The sequence below is a fragment of the Colletotrichum godetiae genome, assembly GCF_030913485.1.
Source record: "Colletotrichum godetiae strain CBS 193.32 chromosome Unknown BDP55scaffold_14, whole genome shotgun sequence".
Lineage (NCBI taxonomy): Eukaryota > Fungi > Ascomycota > Sordariomycetes > Glomerellales > Glomerellaceae > Colletotrichum > Colletotrichum godetiae.
The window spans coordinates 431164-445484 of record NW_026851262.1 but is presented as its reverse complement, the minus strand read 5'-3'; the positions used below and the strand labels follow the sequence as shown (position 1 = coordinate 445484).

General features: G+C 53.5%; 2 protein-coding genes across 2 annotated transcripts; both read left to right on the top strand.

The window, feature by feature from the left end:
* The first annotated feature begins 477 nt into the window (after positions 1-477).
* On the top strand, positions 478-2646 carry BDP55DRAFT_84750 (uncharacterized protein). Its single transcript, XM_060581259.1, has 2 exons — positions 478-1162; positions 1220-2646. The coding sequence occupies exons 1-2, from the start codon at positions 591-593 to the stop codon at positions 2418-2420; spliced, it is 1773 nt and encodes a 590-aa protein (XP_060431416.1). The 5' UTR covers positions 478-590; the 3' UTR covers positions 2421-2646.
* A 7710-nt stretch (positions 2647-10356) lies between these two features.
* BDP55DRAFT_549294 (uncharacterized protein) lies at positions 10357-13959 on the top strand (the record flags this gene model as incomplete). Its single annotated transcript, XM_060568916.1, has 2 exons — positions 10357-11682; positions 11740-13959. 2 exons carry the CDS (start codon positions 10357-10359, stop codon positions 13957-13959), a joined length of 3546 nt encoding a protein of 1181 aa, XP_060431415.1.
* Between the last annotated feature and the right edge of the window lie 362 nt (positions 13960-14321).

Genomic DNA, 14321 nt, shown 5'->3' with positions numbered 1-14321 from the left:
CCAGGCACTTCTACGGATGTATCCCGAGACAGAGAAAACATGCCTAATACGAACAACAACCCTCGATATCCTGCGAAGCTGATGCCCTCTACTTTTCACGAAGGACCTAAATCAATAGCAAGCTGGTAAACATCTGGGTTGCCTGCTTCGACCTTCGCGACTCTGGTTGGTGAATTTGATCTACTCATTCAGAGTCTCACAGTATCTCGTATCGCCCAACAAAGTCGAAAGCCACTGTTTACTGACTGTTGCCCGACATCTGTATCCATGCTCGCCGACTACAGATGCCATGATGTGAGATCCTCTGCTAAATTGAAATGCCCATCATCCCTGAAAAACTCGCTTTCATTCTCGAGAGACTCGGAGGCACCTGCCCGCAACGTTGCGTTCTACTTTCCTGCCAAGAAAGCGACGGGCAGACATAGGCAGCAGGTGGGGCCATGTCTAATAGTTCACCCTTAGTCTCATCGCATAGACCGTATAAGTCTTCAGCGAAGTCTTCATATTCTCCTGAATATTGACAGAAATCTTTAAGTCTTTCTTCCGTTTTTATTTGATCCCCGCAATTTGAGCCTTGTTCTCCAGCCGCCATGGCGACAAACCACCAAGAAGCCGAGGAAACAGACCGTCTCACTCTTCTGCCAGCAGAGCTCCTCATAGATATCATCGAGCATGTAGACGTCGCTTCCCACCTGAACTTTGCCTGCACTTGCAAAAAGATTGCCAAGTGTTCAGCAGGCATTCTCCACCGTCACAGAAAAGCCCATGATCAGTATGGCGTCATCTCGGACCTCCAGCCGGCCACTATACCCACGTTGTTGCGCAATATTGTCACGCACAGGGACCCGTTGATCACATGGCACATACGCTCACTAGAGATATGGGGTCGCCGAAGATTTTGGGAAGACTGGCGGCCGTTCATGCTCCAGCCGCGAGAACGTTTTGACGAAGATGCGCTGCCGTTGGAGTGGTCATTTGAAGACGAGGAACGGGCGGAATACATGCGTCTGTTCGAGGACATGTTTCATCCGGACCACTACGATACATGTATAGCCAAACAGCAACTCGATGAAGGCAACGATTGCATGCTCAAGGTTCTACTCACGGCTCTATGCCCTCGTCTAAACAGTGTGAAATACGTTTTGTGCGACGCGGGCAACAGGTGAGTTTGAACCTACGATCTGTACGAATAAGTTATACTCTAACACACCTGGTTCAGAGACGAAAGCCTCGAATGGCTCGCTTCGCTCATCGAAATGAGTAATTCTCTCAAATCCTGGGCACCAGGGTTACGCGCTCTTCGTGAGGTCTCCATCGGAGTGCGCTCCGGAACTTGGCTAGACTGTGGATACGGAGTTCACCATCCACCCGATCTCCTCGCAACTATCCTCAAGCTCCCCAGCATCGATACCGTCTACATCCACGGCCTATACGATCATGATCGCGCCGAAGACTCGGCCCGCGGACTCTCACGTGGCTGCTCAAGCGCACAGCACCTCTTCATCGACGGGGCAGAATTTCTGGGCGAAGAGTTCTGCGTGGCACTCCTCAACGCCCCTCGCTCCCTTAAGTCCCTCCACCTCCGCGGCAACGTCAGGCGCAACCAGGGTGACTGGGACGAGATCGAAGAGTTCCTGCTCAGTGCCCGCAACGCCCAAGCCGACTCTCTTGAAAGCCTCATGGTTTACGAGGCGTGGGGGATGCGAACTGCTCGTGAAACCGGTTGTACGCTGTATCGACTCCATCTGCTCGAACTCAACACCTTCCCACACCTCCGGCATGTCTGGCTCGACAACGCCGACCTTATCAAGCAGGCGGTCGACTACGATATGTACACGACGCCGGAGCTATGGGAAACTCCCGCCGAAGCAGCGCTAGAGTGGATTATCTCCCGCCTCCCCGCGTCGATGGAGGTTCTCTTCTTAGGTAACTCGACAGAGAAGAGCGATCCGAAGATGACGGAGAACCTCCTCGTCGGCTTCCTCAAGTCGGACAAGTTCCCGAGGCTGAAGGCCATCTTTATTGAGGATGATGTTGTCCGACGAGAACGATGCCAGCGGGCGCGGTGCTCCAAGCATAAGCCGCCCAACAACCTCTACTTCCAGCGCCTCATAGCTTTAGGTGAGAAGCGCGGGATCGATGTTAATTGTACAGCCAGCGGGACCAGGAAGAAAATACACAACGACACAGACATCGGGTTCCCTGCCGTCCCAGGGGACAGGGCCGCGCTGAAGTCTTTGCCCTTAGACTCCCCAGTCGATGACTCTGGTGGCGGCATTGGATTCAGCGCGCGAGAGTTCAATGCGTTTGATGGTCAGTGGCAGCTCAAGGGATGCGGTAACTGTGGTGACTGCGAAAAGTGCTTCCAGATGTACCCTGAAGAGAGCTGGAAGACGAAAGAGGAATGCATCGAGACATGATTGACAGATTGGGTTACCTGTCCAAACCTCTAGTCTCTTAGATAGACATGATCGGTTCTATATAGGTGGCCTAATCATTTACTATCTATTCCCGAGTACGTGATCATGGCACTCGTTCTGTAGCTTTACCAGCCTAAAATCACGCCGCCTCGCTACCTCCCAGTAGTAGGTATATAAAGCCGGCCTACCGTCGCTAAATCAAGTTGTACCTTGACGCAGCCTGAAGTTCCGTTTCTTCAGCACGGTCATCAATCTCATTCATGACATTAGTAGAGATAGGGAGTTTTCACTGAGTCACATCATGTCCCTTACAAACGTCAACATGGTCTACGTCTCGCCCCGAGCTACTAGGCTTGGGTGTCATCTTTGTATTCCGGTTAGAATAAGCAGTCTGAAGATCACCGCAGTATGGAACGTAGAGGGCACTAATATTAACAATTGCCGACGCCAGGAGCGGCCAATTCGGCACCTGATTGCGGTTTATATTGACCGAGGACCTGAGACTGTCTGAGGCCAAATTCAATCTCACTTTCAAGTGGAAATGGGATGAATTGAGCTCTTCCGATAGCTTCTTGTCGAATGATCACGGTAGACAAATGTATGAATATGTAAATCGATTTTCATCCTTTGTTAAGCAAAGGCCGAGGGAATCACGGGTCAATCTTTCTGTATGCCTAAAGCATTTACATTGACGAGTCTGCTTGCTTCGAGCACTTCCCTACGGCTGTGAACTTCCTCAGATATGAGATGTCAAACTACAGAGGCCCCCGAGAGACCGTGTCCATCAGAGTAGATGTGACATTGTACAACTTGTGCTCGAGCACAGACAGAAAACGTCATCTATTCCGTCCAAGGCTTTGTACAAGTGATGATCAAGATACTCTTCTTTAGTCAGATTTGTGTATGAGGCTCTGTATGGTTGATATCCATCGAGGACGAACTAGTCCCTGATATTCTTTATAACCACTCTTGCAGTACTCCTCGCAGTGCAGAAACCAAGGGCCGTGGCAACTCTAATGACATACTACCAAGACTTATCTCGGAAACCCAAAAAGCCGTTTGACTCAGGCCATACTAGATCCTGTTGGAAGAGTACCCCTGGTTTGCCACCACTCGCCCGAGAGGCGACGAGCTTTGGTGCGAGTCACGTTCGACGACGTACACCGTATTTCGAAGAGAACATCTCAGTCATTTCTCCATGATAGAGGCTAGGGTTCTCGCCTATTCATTCCCCCCCACAGACATGAACCACAGGGCTACTTCATATACTGGGTAACAGGAAGCCTGTATTCATGCCGCCGGTGTTCAACACCGACCCCGCTACGTGGCCAGCCCCCCTGTAACACTCACGGACTGCCTCTAGGGAAGAGGTGTTTCAAGGAAGCCTTGGTTGAGCTTCAGGGTAGCATTGGTATGGATTAGATCGTGGTAAAGAAAGTATACGACTTTTGCAGTTGGCGTCACTGAATGTTCCATTAACCTAAGATACAGCCCTCGTTGGGTGCGCCTCACCCGCCCACCCTAAGAGGTGAGTCTATGAGACTCTAGCAACAATTCACCTGGTTGCAAAAGTCATGAAGCGGATTACGCTGGGGTCAAGGCATGTCACGTCATGCTTAAGCCTCTCTAAGTTTCGCAACCCCGTGGGCCGTTTGTAGTGCTAAGCTGCGGAACGTAAACCTCGCCAACCTCGCCAAGCTTGATACCCACTTGGATAGGATCTCTAACGTTGGCTTCCCGTGTGGCCTGAGCCGCAAGCGGGCTGGAGTCTATGGGGATTAACTGACGCGGCTGGCTATCAATCGCCATCAGCCGAGTCGGGTATATCTCCAGACCGTGTAAGACAAGTCTCGGTGCCGAAAAGCTTCAACGGAGGGGCGGCATCCCCATCGGAGCAAGCACGGCCTCGACCGGACGGACCTCTCGACCGCAGCAGATGATTGCGCAAGTTTTCCTCGACGGCATGCCAATGCAACGTACTCCGAACAATCTCAGAAAGTGACTCAGCGAGACGATGAAAAGAAAAATCTGTCGAGGTCCATTGTAAACATGGCGAGAGCCAGACCGTGCGGAGCGGCTCAGCCCTGCGAAGACGACGCAACCGGAGTCGTCAGCGCGGCCGGTTGTTATGGTAGCATTCTGCCTCTTTCTCGCAGGACCCGAGCTCCGACGGCGGGGACGAGTCGCGCCGGAGTGTGGGGATGGCACTGCAATGTTGATCCAAGATTGGAAAGGTTCCGGGTTCCACGGCCAGCATTACAACGCGGTCCCTGAGAAGACAAGAGCCCCCCTTTTGAGATTGAAAAATGAAAAGGGTCACCCCTTGTTCCCATCCACTTTTGCGGAGTGAGATGAGGATCCAGAAATGCGGCGCCGCATTGAAAGATTTGGATATGAAGTGATCGGATGTCAAGTCAGATTTGGGGGCTCATGCCCGGAGCCTCATCAAATGCGGCCAACACGCCATGCCGCATTGTGGTACTTTTTTGAGGCACGACTCGTTGGCTTCCCTAGTATGAGCACCAGACGTCAGCTGCTGGCAGGATTCGTTCTAAATACGTAGGTAGGACGAGATGACAGGCAGCAGAGTTGGCCGGCGCCGCGGGGAGCATCATTAGGGAGCGAAAATGGGCCCAGAATATCCGTACTGTAGGACAAAAGGGGTGGCTCGGAAATCCCAAGAATGCCGGGATCGGCGCTAGAAGAAGTCACAAAGATGTGTTTTCTAGATCGACATAAAAAAATGCGTGGACCGGCAGACTAGGCTGGTAGACTGGTGAGATATGCGTTGTCCTGTCTCGGCCTCTCGGAAGGGCCCAGCTAGCCGTGTGGCCGTCAGCTGGTGAGAGCACGTTGTCAAATGGCGAGATCTGAACGGGCCGGTTGGAGATGGCGAACTTTGCTCCTTCTCTTTGCTTCCCTTTCTTGAATTCCAAGGAGGGTGCAAAGGTGGCTGTGCTAGGTCCGGCTGCGAGGGACGAGGCGGGCAAGCGCGGCGGGCAGGTGGGAGGATGAACCGAAAGCGGGTGGATTTGCCGTGACCTCGGGCTGGAGTGGACCACTGGGTTGGAATGGGTGTGGATGAGATGATGCGTGGGACGGGGCGCAACTGGGGAAGGGAGGCGCCGCAAAGCTATTTTTACCCAAAGCTTCTTGTGATTGTTTCTTTAGGGTGTGGTCGTTGGTTGTTGGTCGTTGAATGCGGTGGGACGAGGCCTTCTTTGTGCACTTTGTACGTGTATCTGTAGGGTGCTATCGTTCGCCTTCCCTTCCTGGGCCGCCCTGCTGGGAAGACCAAAACCTTGTGTCCGGATCGAGTAAGAAGACTCGGGGGATTTGCACTGTTGCACACGAGGTCTGACAGGACGCCGCGTATACGGTTTTTCTCATTGTTAGGCCACCCGCTGGCCTCGATAGCTTTCGTGTTCGATGGCTTGGGCAGGGGATCGGTGACGAGTGAAAGCCGCCCGTCAAATTGACTGGGCTCGGCCTGTTCGGTCCACGCTGCTATTGTTGTTGTGATTGTTACTGTCGTAGCTGTCAGTCAAGCACGTTAAGGCAGGTTGGCTGGGTGCACCAGCGACAAAGTTGCCCTGGGCGCTAGCGAATGACGAACGAGGAAAAACGAAGCAGGATGATGCGTGAGGAAAAGGAGGGAGGGGGCAAAGTGCACGTTGCTGCAGGAACTGAGCCGCAAACAAATGCGATGATCGAGAGGGAAAAATAATCATGATACTAAGAGAGATGAGATCCCAGGTCAGCAGGATCAGACGGAATAGCAAGATCGGCACCACGTCGTCCAATGGCTGGTGTCAAAGTACGTAAAGGTTGTTCTGTAGCAGCGTGATACATCAAGAAGAAAGCCTCAAATCTCATGTGAGAAACCGGACGATGAAGGATGCTGAACAAAGCTGCCTTCAGCGGAGCGCATGGTATTGTTCAATCCCCATCACGTCACCAGGTGTGCAGCTGCCGACATTGGATGATGGAGGGAAGGCAGGTTTCGGATGGCGAACATGTTTCTTCCTACCTTAGAATCTCATCTCAGTGCTGGGAAAGGAAGGACGGAAAATAGAAACGGGACGAAAGTCAATTGTACCGAAGGTACCGTTGATGAGACGGAAGGAGCCATCGAGGTCAGACGTGGCAGGACCCGGGCAGAGCTCTGCCTTCCCGCTCAAAATGTGTGTCAGGCTTAGAAGAGAAGGCGCCAGATGCAAAGTGGCAGTACCAACTTCCAAACGACTCATCTAGCTGTTTTTCAATTTCCCAAATCACCACTTCAATTATCCTCAGACATGGATTAAATGGCCATGGTCAATTCGACCTCAGCTGGGAAGAGACAACCCCGCGGCACGCCTTGCTGCCAGCTCGCCTGTCCTGCCCTGCCCTGCCAACCAGGCCGTCTGACGGCCCTCAGTCAACGGATAGACAATTAGCTCGCTGTGGTGAGATCTGGAGTACATGATGTTCCAGAGGGAGAAGAAATATCTGTCTGATCCTCGGCCTAGCAGACTCGACTAGCACGTCTTCTCGGTTTTACAGCGCCTTACCCTCCAATCAAGCGAAGCACGAGCTTGGTTGAGTTGTTTCTTGATCCTCCCATCCCCCTGAATCTTTCGAACATGGCATACGGCTAATGGTGATCCAGGTATCCATATGAAAGCTTGCAGACGCCAATGAGCCATTTGCTTGGGTCCAATAAGCCAAGAGAGCCGCTGTCCGGGGGTCATCCGAGCCCAGTGGCATTAACATTGGGAATTGAGGGGAAAGTTTCAAGTACATGCCCCGTCACCAGCAGCAACTAACAATAAGCAAAGTTGTGGAAGTAAGGCTAGGCTTAGGGACAACAAGAATACTGACAACCAGCGTTTGCCGTCCTACCTATTCCCCGAGAGTTTGGTATACGGATACATTGAAGCATGATAATAGCGAAACAAAACCCAGAACAACAGACACACAAAGCACGAGAAAATAGACTCCGTTTCGTACGCCGCAAAGCACGCGTCCATTCAGCAGTCTGAGCATTTCATTGCAACGGTACGCGACGCCTGGGAAAGGGCACTGGCAGGACCCCGTGTTTCCGGTTTCTCGGGGTCGGGTCCAATCGCAGGTCTGGCTGCAACCCCGAGCTGGGCCAGCGTAGCACCGGACCTCGACCTTTTGACCTTGAGGAGTCTGGAATCTGCAAGAACGAAAGAACCCCCGAAGAGTGCGCATCACTGGACACAGATATACGTAGTACATGCTGACACCATCCGTACACAGTATACACAAAGACACCCAGCGCCCATGTGGCCCGACCCGGTTTCGGTATCGCCTCAACTTATACTACTAGATCCCTTACGGATATGTAGGTGCGAATTCAATGCAGCACAGTCCGGTTGGTCCCATACGAATTGTCCAATTTCACCCACCAGGTGGTACAGATTCAGTCGCACCCACAGTCACCTGAAGAAAAGGAGAGTTTCCAATTCTCGCTCACAATCAAATGAGACCTATACGAAGTGGAAGGGTATTAAGGGCTTTCTCCGTCAAAGGAAATGGAACCGGGCACCCGGGTGACCAAAAAAAAAAAAAGCGCACACCTTAAACTGAACACTGAGAATATACTTATCCTAACAGGCTTCTAATAGCAGTCCTACCCTGAACAGCAGAGACAAAATTATAAAAAAATAATCAGAAAATATCTTATTAAGTGTTGTCTATATTAAAATTTTGATGTATTTTTTTAAGTCTTATTTAGATATTGTTATTAGCTTAGGTGTGCGCTTTTTTCTGTCACCCGGGTGCCGGGCAAGATGAGTGATGCGCGAGGGGCGAAGAAAATCAGAAATTCAAGGGCCCATCGCAATTGCATGGCGCTACCTGAACGACTACCGTCGGTGCCGGCGCCCAGCTCCCAGTTCCGGGAGTTGAGGGACGACCCCAGTCTAAGCCGTGCTGGGCTAATGCAAGAACGAGGCTGCCCTGGGCTTTGCAGCTTGGTGAGTTGAGATGAGATGAGATGAGCCTGAGCTGAACCCGGGCTGGAGTAAGTGAGGGACATGGGGCTTGATGGAACGGAGCAGACGTCTCCCCTTCATTCAGAGAGTCCTAACAAACAGTCCTGAAAGTCCTTCATTGTGAAATCCTGTCTTAGGGCAAGCCGAACCTCAAACGGCTACGAAGTACACGTCGCCCTCTTTGCCCGCCGGCCCCAGATCTGTCGATCGAAATGGCGATTACTGTTACATGGCTTTTCCGCCGTTGACCCGTTGTAACCTGTGCTGGCAGAGCCCCCTTTACCCTTTACCTTAGCGTCCGAGGTACTCCAAGATGTACTTCTCAGAAACCACCAGACCTCACATGAGTGGTGCCTTTTTTTGGTGTGCATTCTTTTCCATCCTGTCCCTCCATCCAAGTCTGTTGTCTCCACTCCGCACACCCAAAACGTCATCCCTCAGTCGGATGAGTGACCTTTTCCCTAAAAACGCCACGCAAAGCTGGTCTTGGGGGCCCTCAATAGGTACGTGTACCGTGAGATGGAGGGCACAGGGAGGGACTCAAGGAGGGACTCAAGGAGGGATGGAGGAGGCACAGAGGTACATGGAGAGGGGGTACGTACCGTTTCGAAGGAGGGATGAACGGAGGATGTGAGGTGAGCCAAGTGGGGCCATTGCCGCATGCACAGTGCTCCAAAGGGACGAAGAACTGCCAACAACGCTGGTGCGGATTTACCGTGTTGGACCCATCGTAAAAATCAGAGTGACAACCTGGAAGAGACTCAGAAATGATGGAAGCAGCAGCGGAAGAAAGAGAAACATGCTCCAAGCCGGGGCTGCCCTTGCCGCCGCGCCGTGGGAACATGTCATCCACATCCAGTCGCGGCGTCGGCCATCATCAGACTCCCCAAAAAAAGAGAAGGAAAGAGAAGAAAGAGACATGGAGTGAGGTGCCTTCCACCTTCCCTACTTCCTTGCTCCGTACGGATACCTTACCTTAGAACGCCTTACGTACCCTGTCCCTACCGGCACCGTTTTCTCTCCTAGCTTGAGCCCTGGGCTCTTATTCTGTTTTCCTCACCTCACCAACTTACGTACTCTTCACCTTCAACCGACTCTGCCAAACACGTAACGGCCCCGTTTCCCATCCACCGCCAGCACCAACGGCTGAGGGAAAAGCGCAGCACTTGCACAGCACAACGCGCCATCCCGAGCAAAGCCTCACACGGGCAGACAGACAGACAGACAGACAACTGGATCTAACCTGACCTGACCAGGTAAACCTCCACTCCCTCGACCACCCCTCCCCTCGTCAACCCGAGCCCGTCGTCCCCTCTTCTCGCCCTCATCCTCGTCCTGAGGTCTCTTCCTGGTCCGTCCTGTCTTGCAATACTTACCTTACCGACCTTAACTCGCTCGCTCTGTGTACCCGCACTATCCCAGAAACTTTCTTTCCAGGGATCCGGTCTCTTGTGTCTTACCTCTTACACTAGACCCGAGCAATGTTCATGGTCTAGGTAGCTCGTACATGGGCTTGTGCACGCCATTCCATACCATATTCCCACTCTTCTCTCTCGGTCTCTCACAAGGAACTAGGTCTCAGTCCCGCAGTCGCCGTCTCTTGGCTTGTACTTCCGCCCTTTGTTTGAACTCATAATAGCCGCCTCCGCCCGCCGTTCCCTCCTGCTACCTGGAAGTCTGCTTTGCTATTTCTGGTCTGAACTGAACTGTTTGTTTCCATTTCTGCTGCTCGCGCAAAGAAACGGGAGAGGAAAAAAAAAGACTAGCTGTTTGTTGGCTGCGAGATCGCTCCTTCAGCTCCTATCTTACCGTACTACCACCACACGTTTCTCTCACTTGCGCCGCAGCGAGGTGACATTCACGCCAGGTCCAGACAAGGACTAGACTTAGCAAGACTGAAAGACGGCTCGCGGCTGCTGATTATGCCCAGCATGACGTCGAGTAAGTTGTCGGTCTCTCGCGCCTCTCTTAAGTCTTCTTTAAGCCACTTTTCCTTCTCCTCTTCACAAGTCAACCTCACAACCCCCGTCTCGCCCAAATCACGCCGCGAAAGACACCACAGCGTATCCGAGCCCGTATACGATCAAGCTACCCACGGAGACGCCGCCATTACCAACGCCAACGGTCACACGTCCTCCCGTCCGCAGCGTCCCGCATCCCCGAAACGATCACAGACTGATACTACCGTCAACTCGCCAACAACAGCTGCGAAAATCAATGCCGGAACCCTGAATGTGACGCTTGAAGAGAAGGAGAAGACCTCCGAGCCAGTGCTCGCTCCCACTCGACCTCCCAACAACAGAAAGTCCCGATCTTGGGGCAACCGTCTGTCTGCTCTGTTCCCCTCGCTCATCATCCAACCCACAGATCAGCCTCAGACTCAATCACCGCCTGCCCAGCCTCAGCTGCAGCAACAACACCAAGTGCCAATTCACCGCAAGCCGCTGCCCGACGACACTCCTCCCGCATCGTCTCCTTCCGACAGCGCGCCCTCCTACCACACAGCTGAGCATCCCACCGTGAGACCTGTGACGAGCTCCGGCCTGGGTCTCGGAATTGCTCCTGCGGCATCTGAATCCCACGACCCACCTCATCCGGCTGCTCCCTCTGATGCACCGCCTCCTATTCCTAGAAAAATCGCCCCCGCACCTCTAGACTCTTCAATAATATCATCCCCCGCTGCCGATCAGCCTCTGGTCTCTCCTCCTCAACCTCCAACACCTCCAACACCTACAACACCGAGTATGATGGCTGCCCCATTGCCGCCTTCCGAGGCGCCTCCGCCAATTCCCGCCAAGCTGCGCAAGGAGAAGAACTTGCCTACCCCTCCCGCAGTATCACACACCAACGATGCTCCTTCACCCAGAGCTGTCTCCCACCCGGAGGCGACGTCACCTGCGAAACTCAAGAAAGAAAATGCCCCCGAGCCTAGGAAGCGAAGCAGCTCCTTCCTCGAGAATAGAAAATCCGGGTTCCCCATGCTGGGCGTTCGCGCCCCTTCACCAGATGCACGGGGCAGGAGCACCTCTGCACACCCACCCGGGGCCAGAACAGACACCACCGGGTCGAACGAGAGCCACAGTCCAACCCGCGACGAGAGACGTGGACGCTTGCGCAGATCTTGGCTGCCAGGTGGTGGAAGATCAAGGTCGAATTCGCACGACGTTTCCGCGGCTGTGAAGAACTCACAGGCGTGGGTCCTGTCGCCTGATACGCCTGGCGAGTACAACACGTCATTTTTGCTGAATGCTGAAAAGGTAGGTTTTCTGTCGCGTGCTGCACCACATCGGCCGGAGAGACTAATTCACTCGCAGGTGCCGGAGTTGTGGAATGAAAACGGCAATGTCTACGTTTACCTTCAGCCTAGAAGCAGCAATGCCGGACCCTCGTTCAAGGTTCCGAGCTTCTCCATTATAAACTCCATCATCTTCAACGAGCTTATTCAAGCCGAAATGTCTTCGCCATCAGGAAGGAGCCGTGGAAGGAGTTTCGGGGGCAGTCTGTCCGTCGACGATGCGCTTGTCAGGGCGACCATTTCCGGGTCCGGCTCGCCTCCTGCGGAGGACCCAGACAGCCCTGGCGAGGGCGAACTGAAGTTGTATCTGCCGGCGACGCCCCCACAATACACGCAACCCGGAAACGGTCTCGCCGCGCCGGGACCCCAGCTCCGTGCCGAGGTCGACCGCGCAATCGCCATTCGCAACCTCTTTGCGTTCTTGACCGGCCAGCCTCTGGTGGCCACCAAGGCCCACCCCACCACATTTGCTGCATTCCTGCAGATCTCCAAGTTATTGAAGGAGTATGGCTTCACCAACGCGGATGGGCAGTCTTTCGGCGAGGCCGTTGACCTCAGCTTCGGCTTCTTTATGGAGCAATTATCGCTTGCAGATGTTCGTCATAGCCGCGAAAAGACGCTCGAGTCGCTGATTCTCGGTGAGAGTATGAAGTCAATGGACTTGTACAACGAGGCTTTTGCGCACGCCGTCGGCAAGTACACTGCCATTCTCGACTTGAACTCTCCTCTGTTCGAGCAGGTATCACTGTACACCAGACAGCGATTGGAGCGCGCCCATCTGGATCTCGTTAACCGCCAACACAACGTCAACATTAGACTGGAGCGATTCGAGTTCCCCTCATTGTTTGCAGGTATTGCCAGCTCTACATCAGACCCAGGGCTCAAGGCTGTCCGCTTCAAAGTGTGGGAGAAGTACTTCAACAAGATGAAGCAGTTCGTCATGGGTTACTACAAGACCAACTTTGGCGCCTGGCCCCCTAAGGCTAGCAGCAAGAAGAACCCGTTCTCTGAGAGCGGTCTCAACCGTTTGGTGTTGAAGGCGCTCTACTCTGACATGACCGCGATGTACGACCTTTTGGTTGACCGCGAAAACATCACCACTAGAGTAATGGATGGAAACGCCGATGAAGATTCTGCCAAGTCCACGGACCCCCTCTCGATTGTCAACCTGCGCAAGATGCTCACCGAATTCGACAACTCTACGCCTCCCGTACTGCCGCCGATTCCATTCGATGTTCCGAAGTTGCCCACGATGACGTCGATTCTTGCGACGTACGACAACCTGTCAGCCAAGGAGCAGGCCAGGTTTGACAGAAAAATCAAGGAACACGAGTTGACGCTGGTCATTCAGAAGGCGTACAACTGGGATGCCAACAGCGTCAACATTCCCTTCCTCATGGAGTTCAAGGACTTTGAGCAGCACGAGGCAAAGGGAAAGACAGCGGCAGATCTCGCTGATCAGCGCATTGGCTACTGGCTCTTCCTCTACGTCGTTATTCAGTCGCTGCCCATGCTCGTGGTTGACGCGCCCAACCTCAGGTTCAACGAGGGCGTCGAGTACTTCCTTTGTGAGCCGCCCATGGGTAACCTCCCTTGGGTCGAGGATGCTCGCCAGGTTCGCAAGATGTGGTACGAAGTCTCTGGCGGCAATGGCTATGTCGAGCTCTCGGCCGACAGCGTGCTGTTCAGTGTGGAGGCGGTCTATCACCGCAGCCACTGCTGGCTCGCGGCCAAGGAGTGGGAAGGACTGGGCGGCGCAGACGCTCCACCCCCACAAGACGCTGGCATGTCCCCTCTGGAACCGCCCCGGGCAGTTTTCCCTGGTCCGGATGGCATTGTCGGCAGCCCCCCGGCTCTCGGCACAAGTGGCACCCCGCCCACGCCTGGGTCTCCACAGTCCCATCTCCGGCCGCGTAATGCTTCGCCAGGCGGACGTCAGCTTGGCAGTCGCAACGCCGCGCACCGCTCCAGCATGATCTTCGGTCTCGAGCCCGTTCCGTTCGACGAGGGCCTGCCTGGCGACCGCAACTCGCGCGTCGGCAGCGCACGAAGCAGCTCGGCCGGTTCTCGTCCTCTGAGCATGGTCATGCCGCGCTCACCCTCTGCCACGAATTTGCGCAACATGTCTGTTGACCACACCCATGATCCCGCCACGTCAACCATGACCTTTGACGATATCCTCGGAGGCGGAGGCGAGGAGAAAAAGACGACCAAGAAGAAGAAGGGCAAGTTCTTCTAAGCAACTTACTACTTGCCATGAGGTCTTTCATGCCCGTTACACGACCCCGTTACACGGGACGAGACACCTGTATTTATACCCCCACTTATTACTGTGTGCGTATGTGTTTGTTGAGCAACATGTTGCCTTCACGCACGGTTGATACCTGCATTTCCACCAAACTATTACGGGTGCTTGTTGATTTAAATCTGCATAAAAAAAAGGAGAACACAGCGGCATTTACGATTACGTCCATTTAGGGGAGACTTGGTTGGTTGACTTCCTCAAGGGTCTTTCAGCATCAAAAAAGCAGTTTTATGTAGTTTGCGTTAGTTGTTTCATGGACATGACACCCCCTAAAAAGGAGCGTCTTTGATATTTGG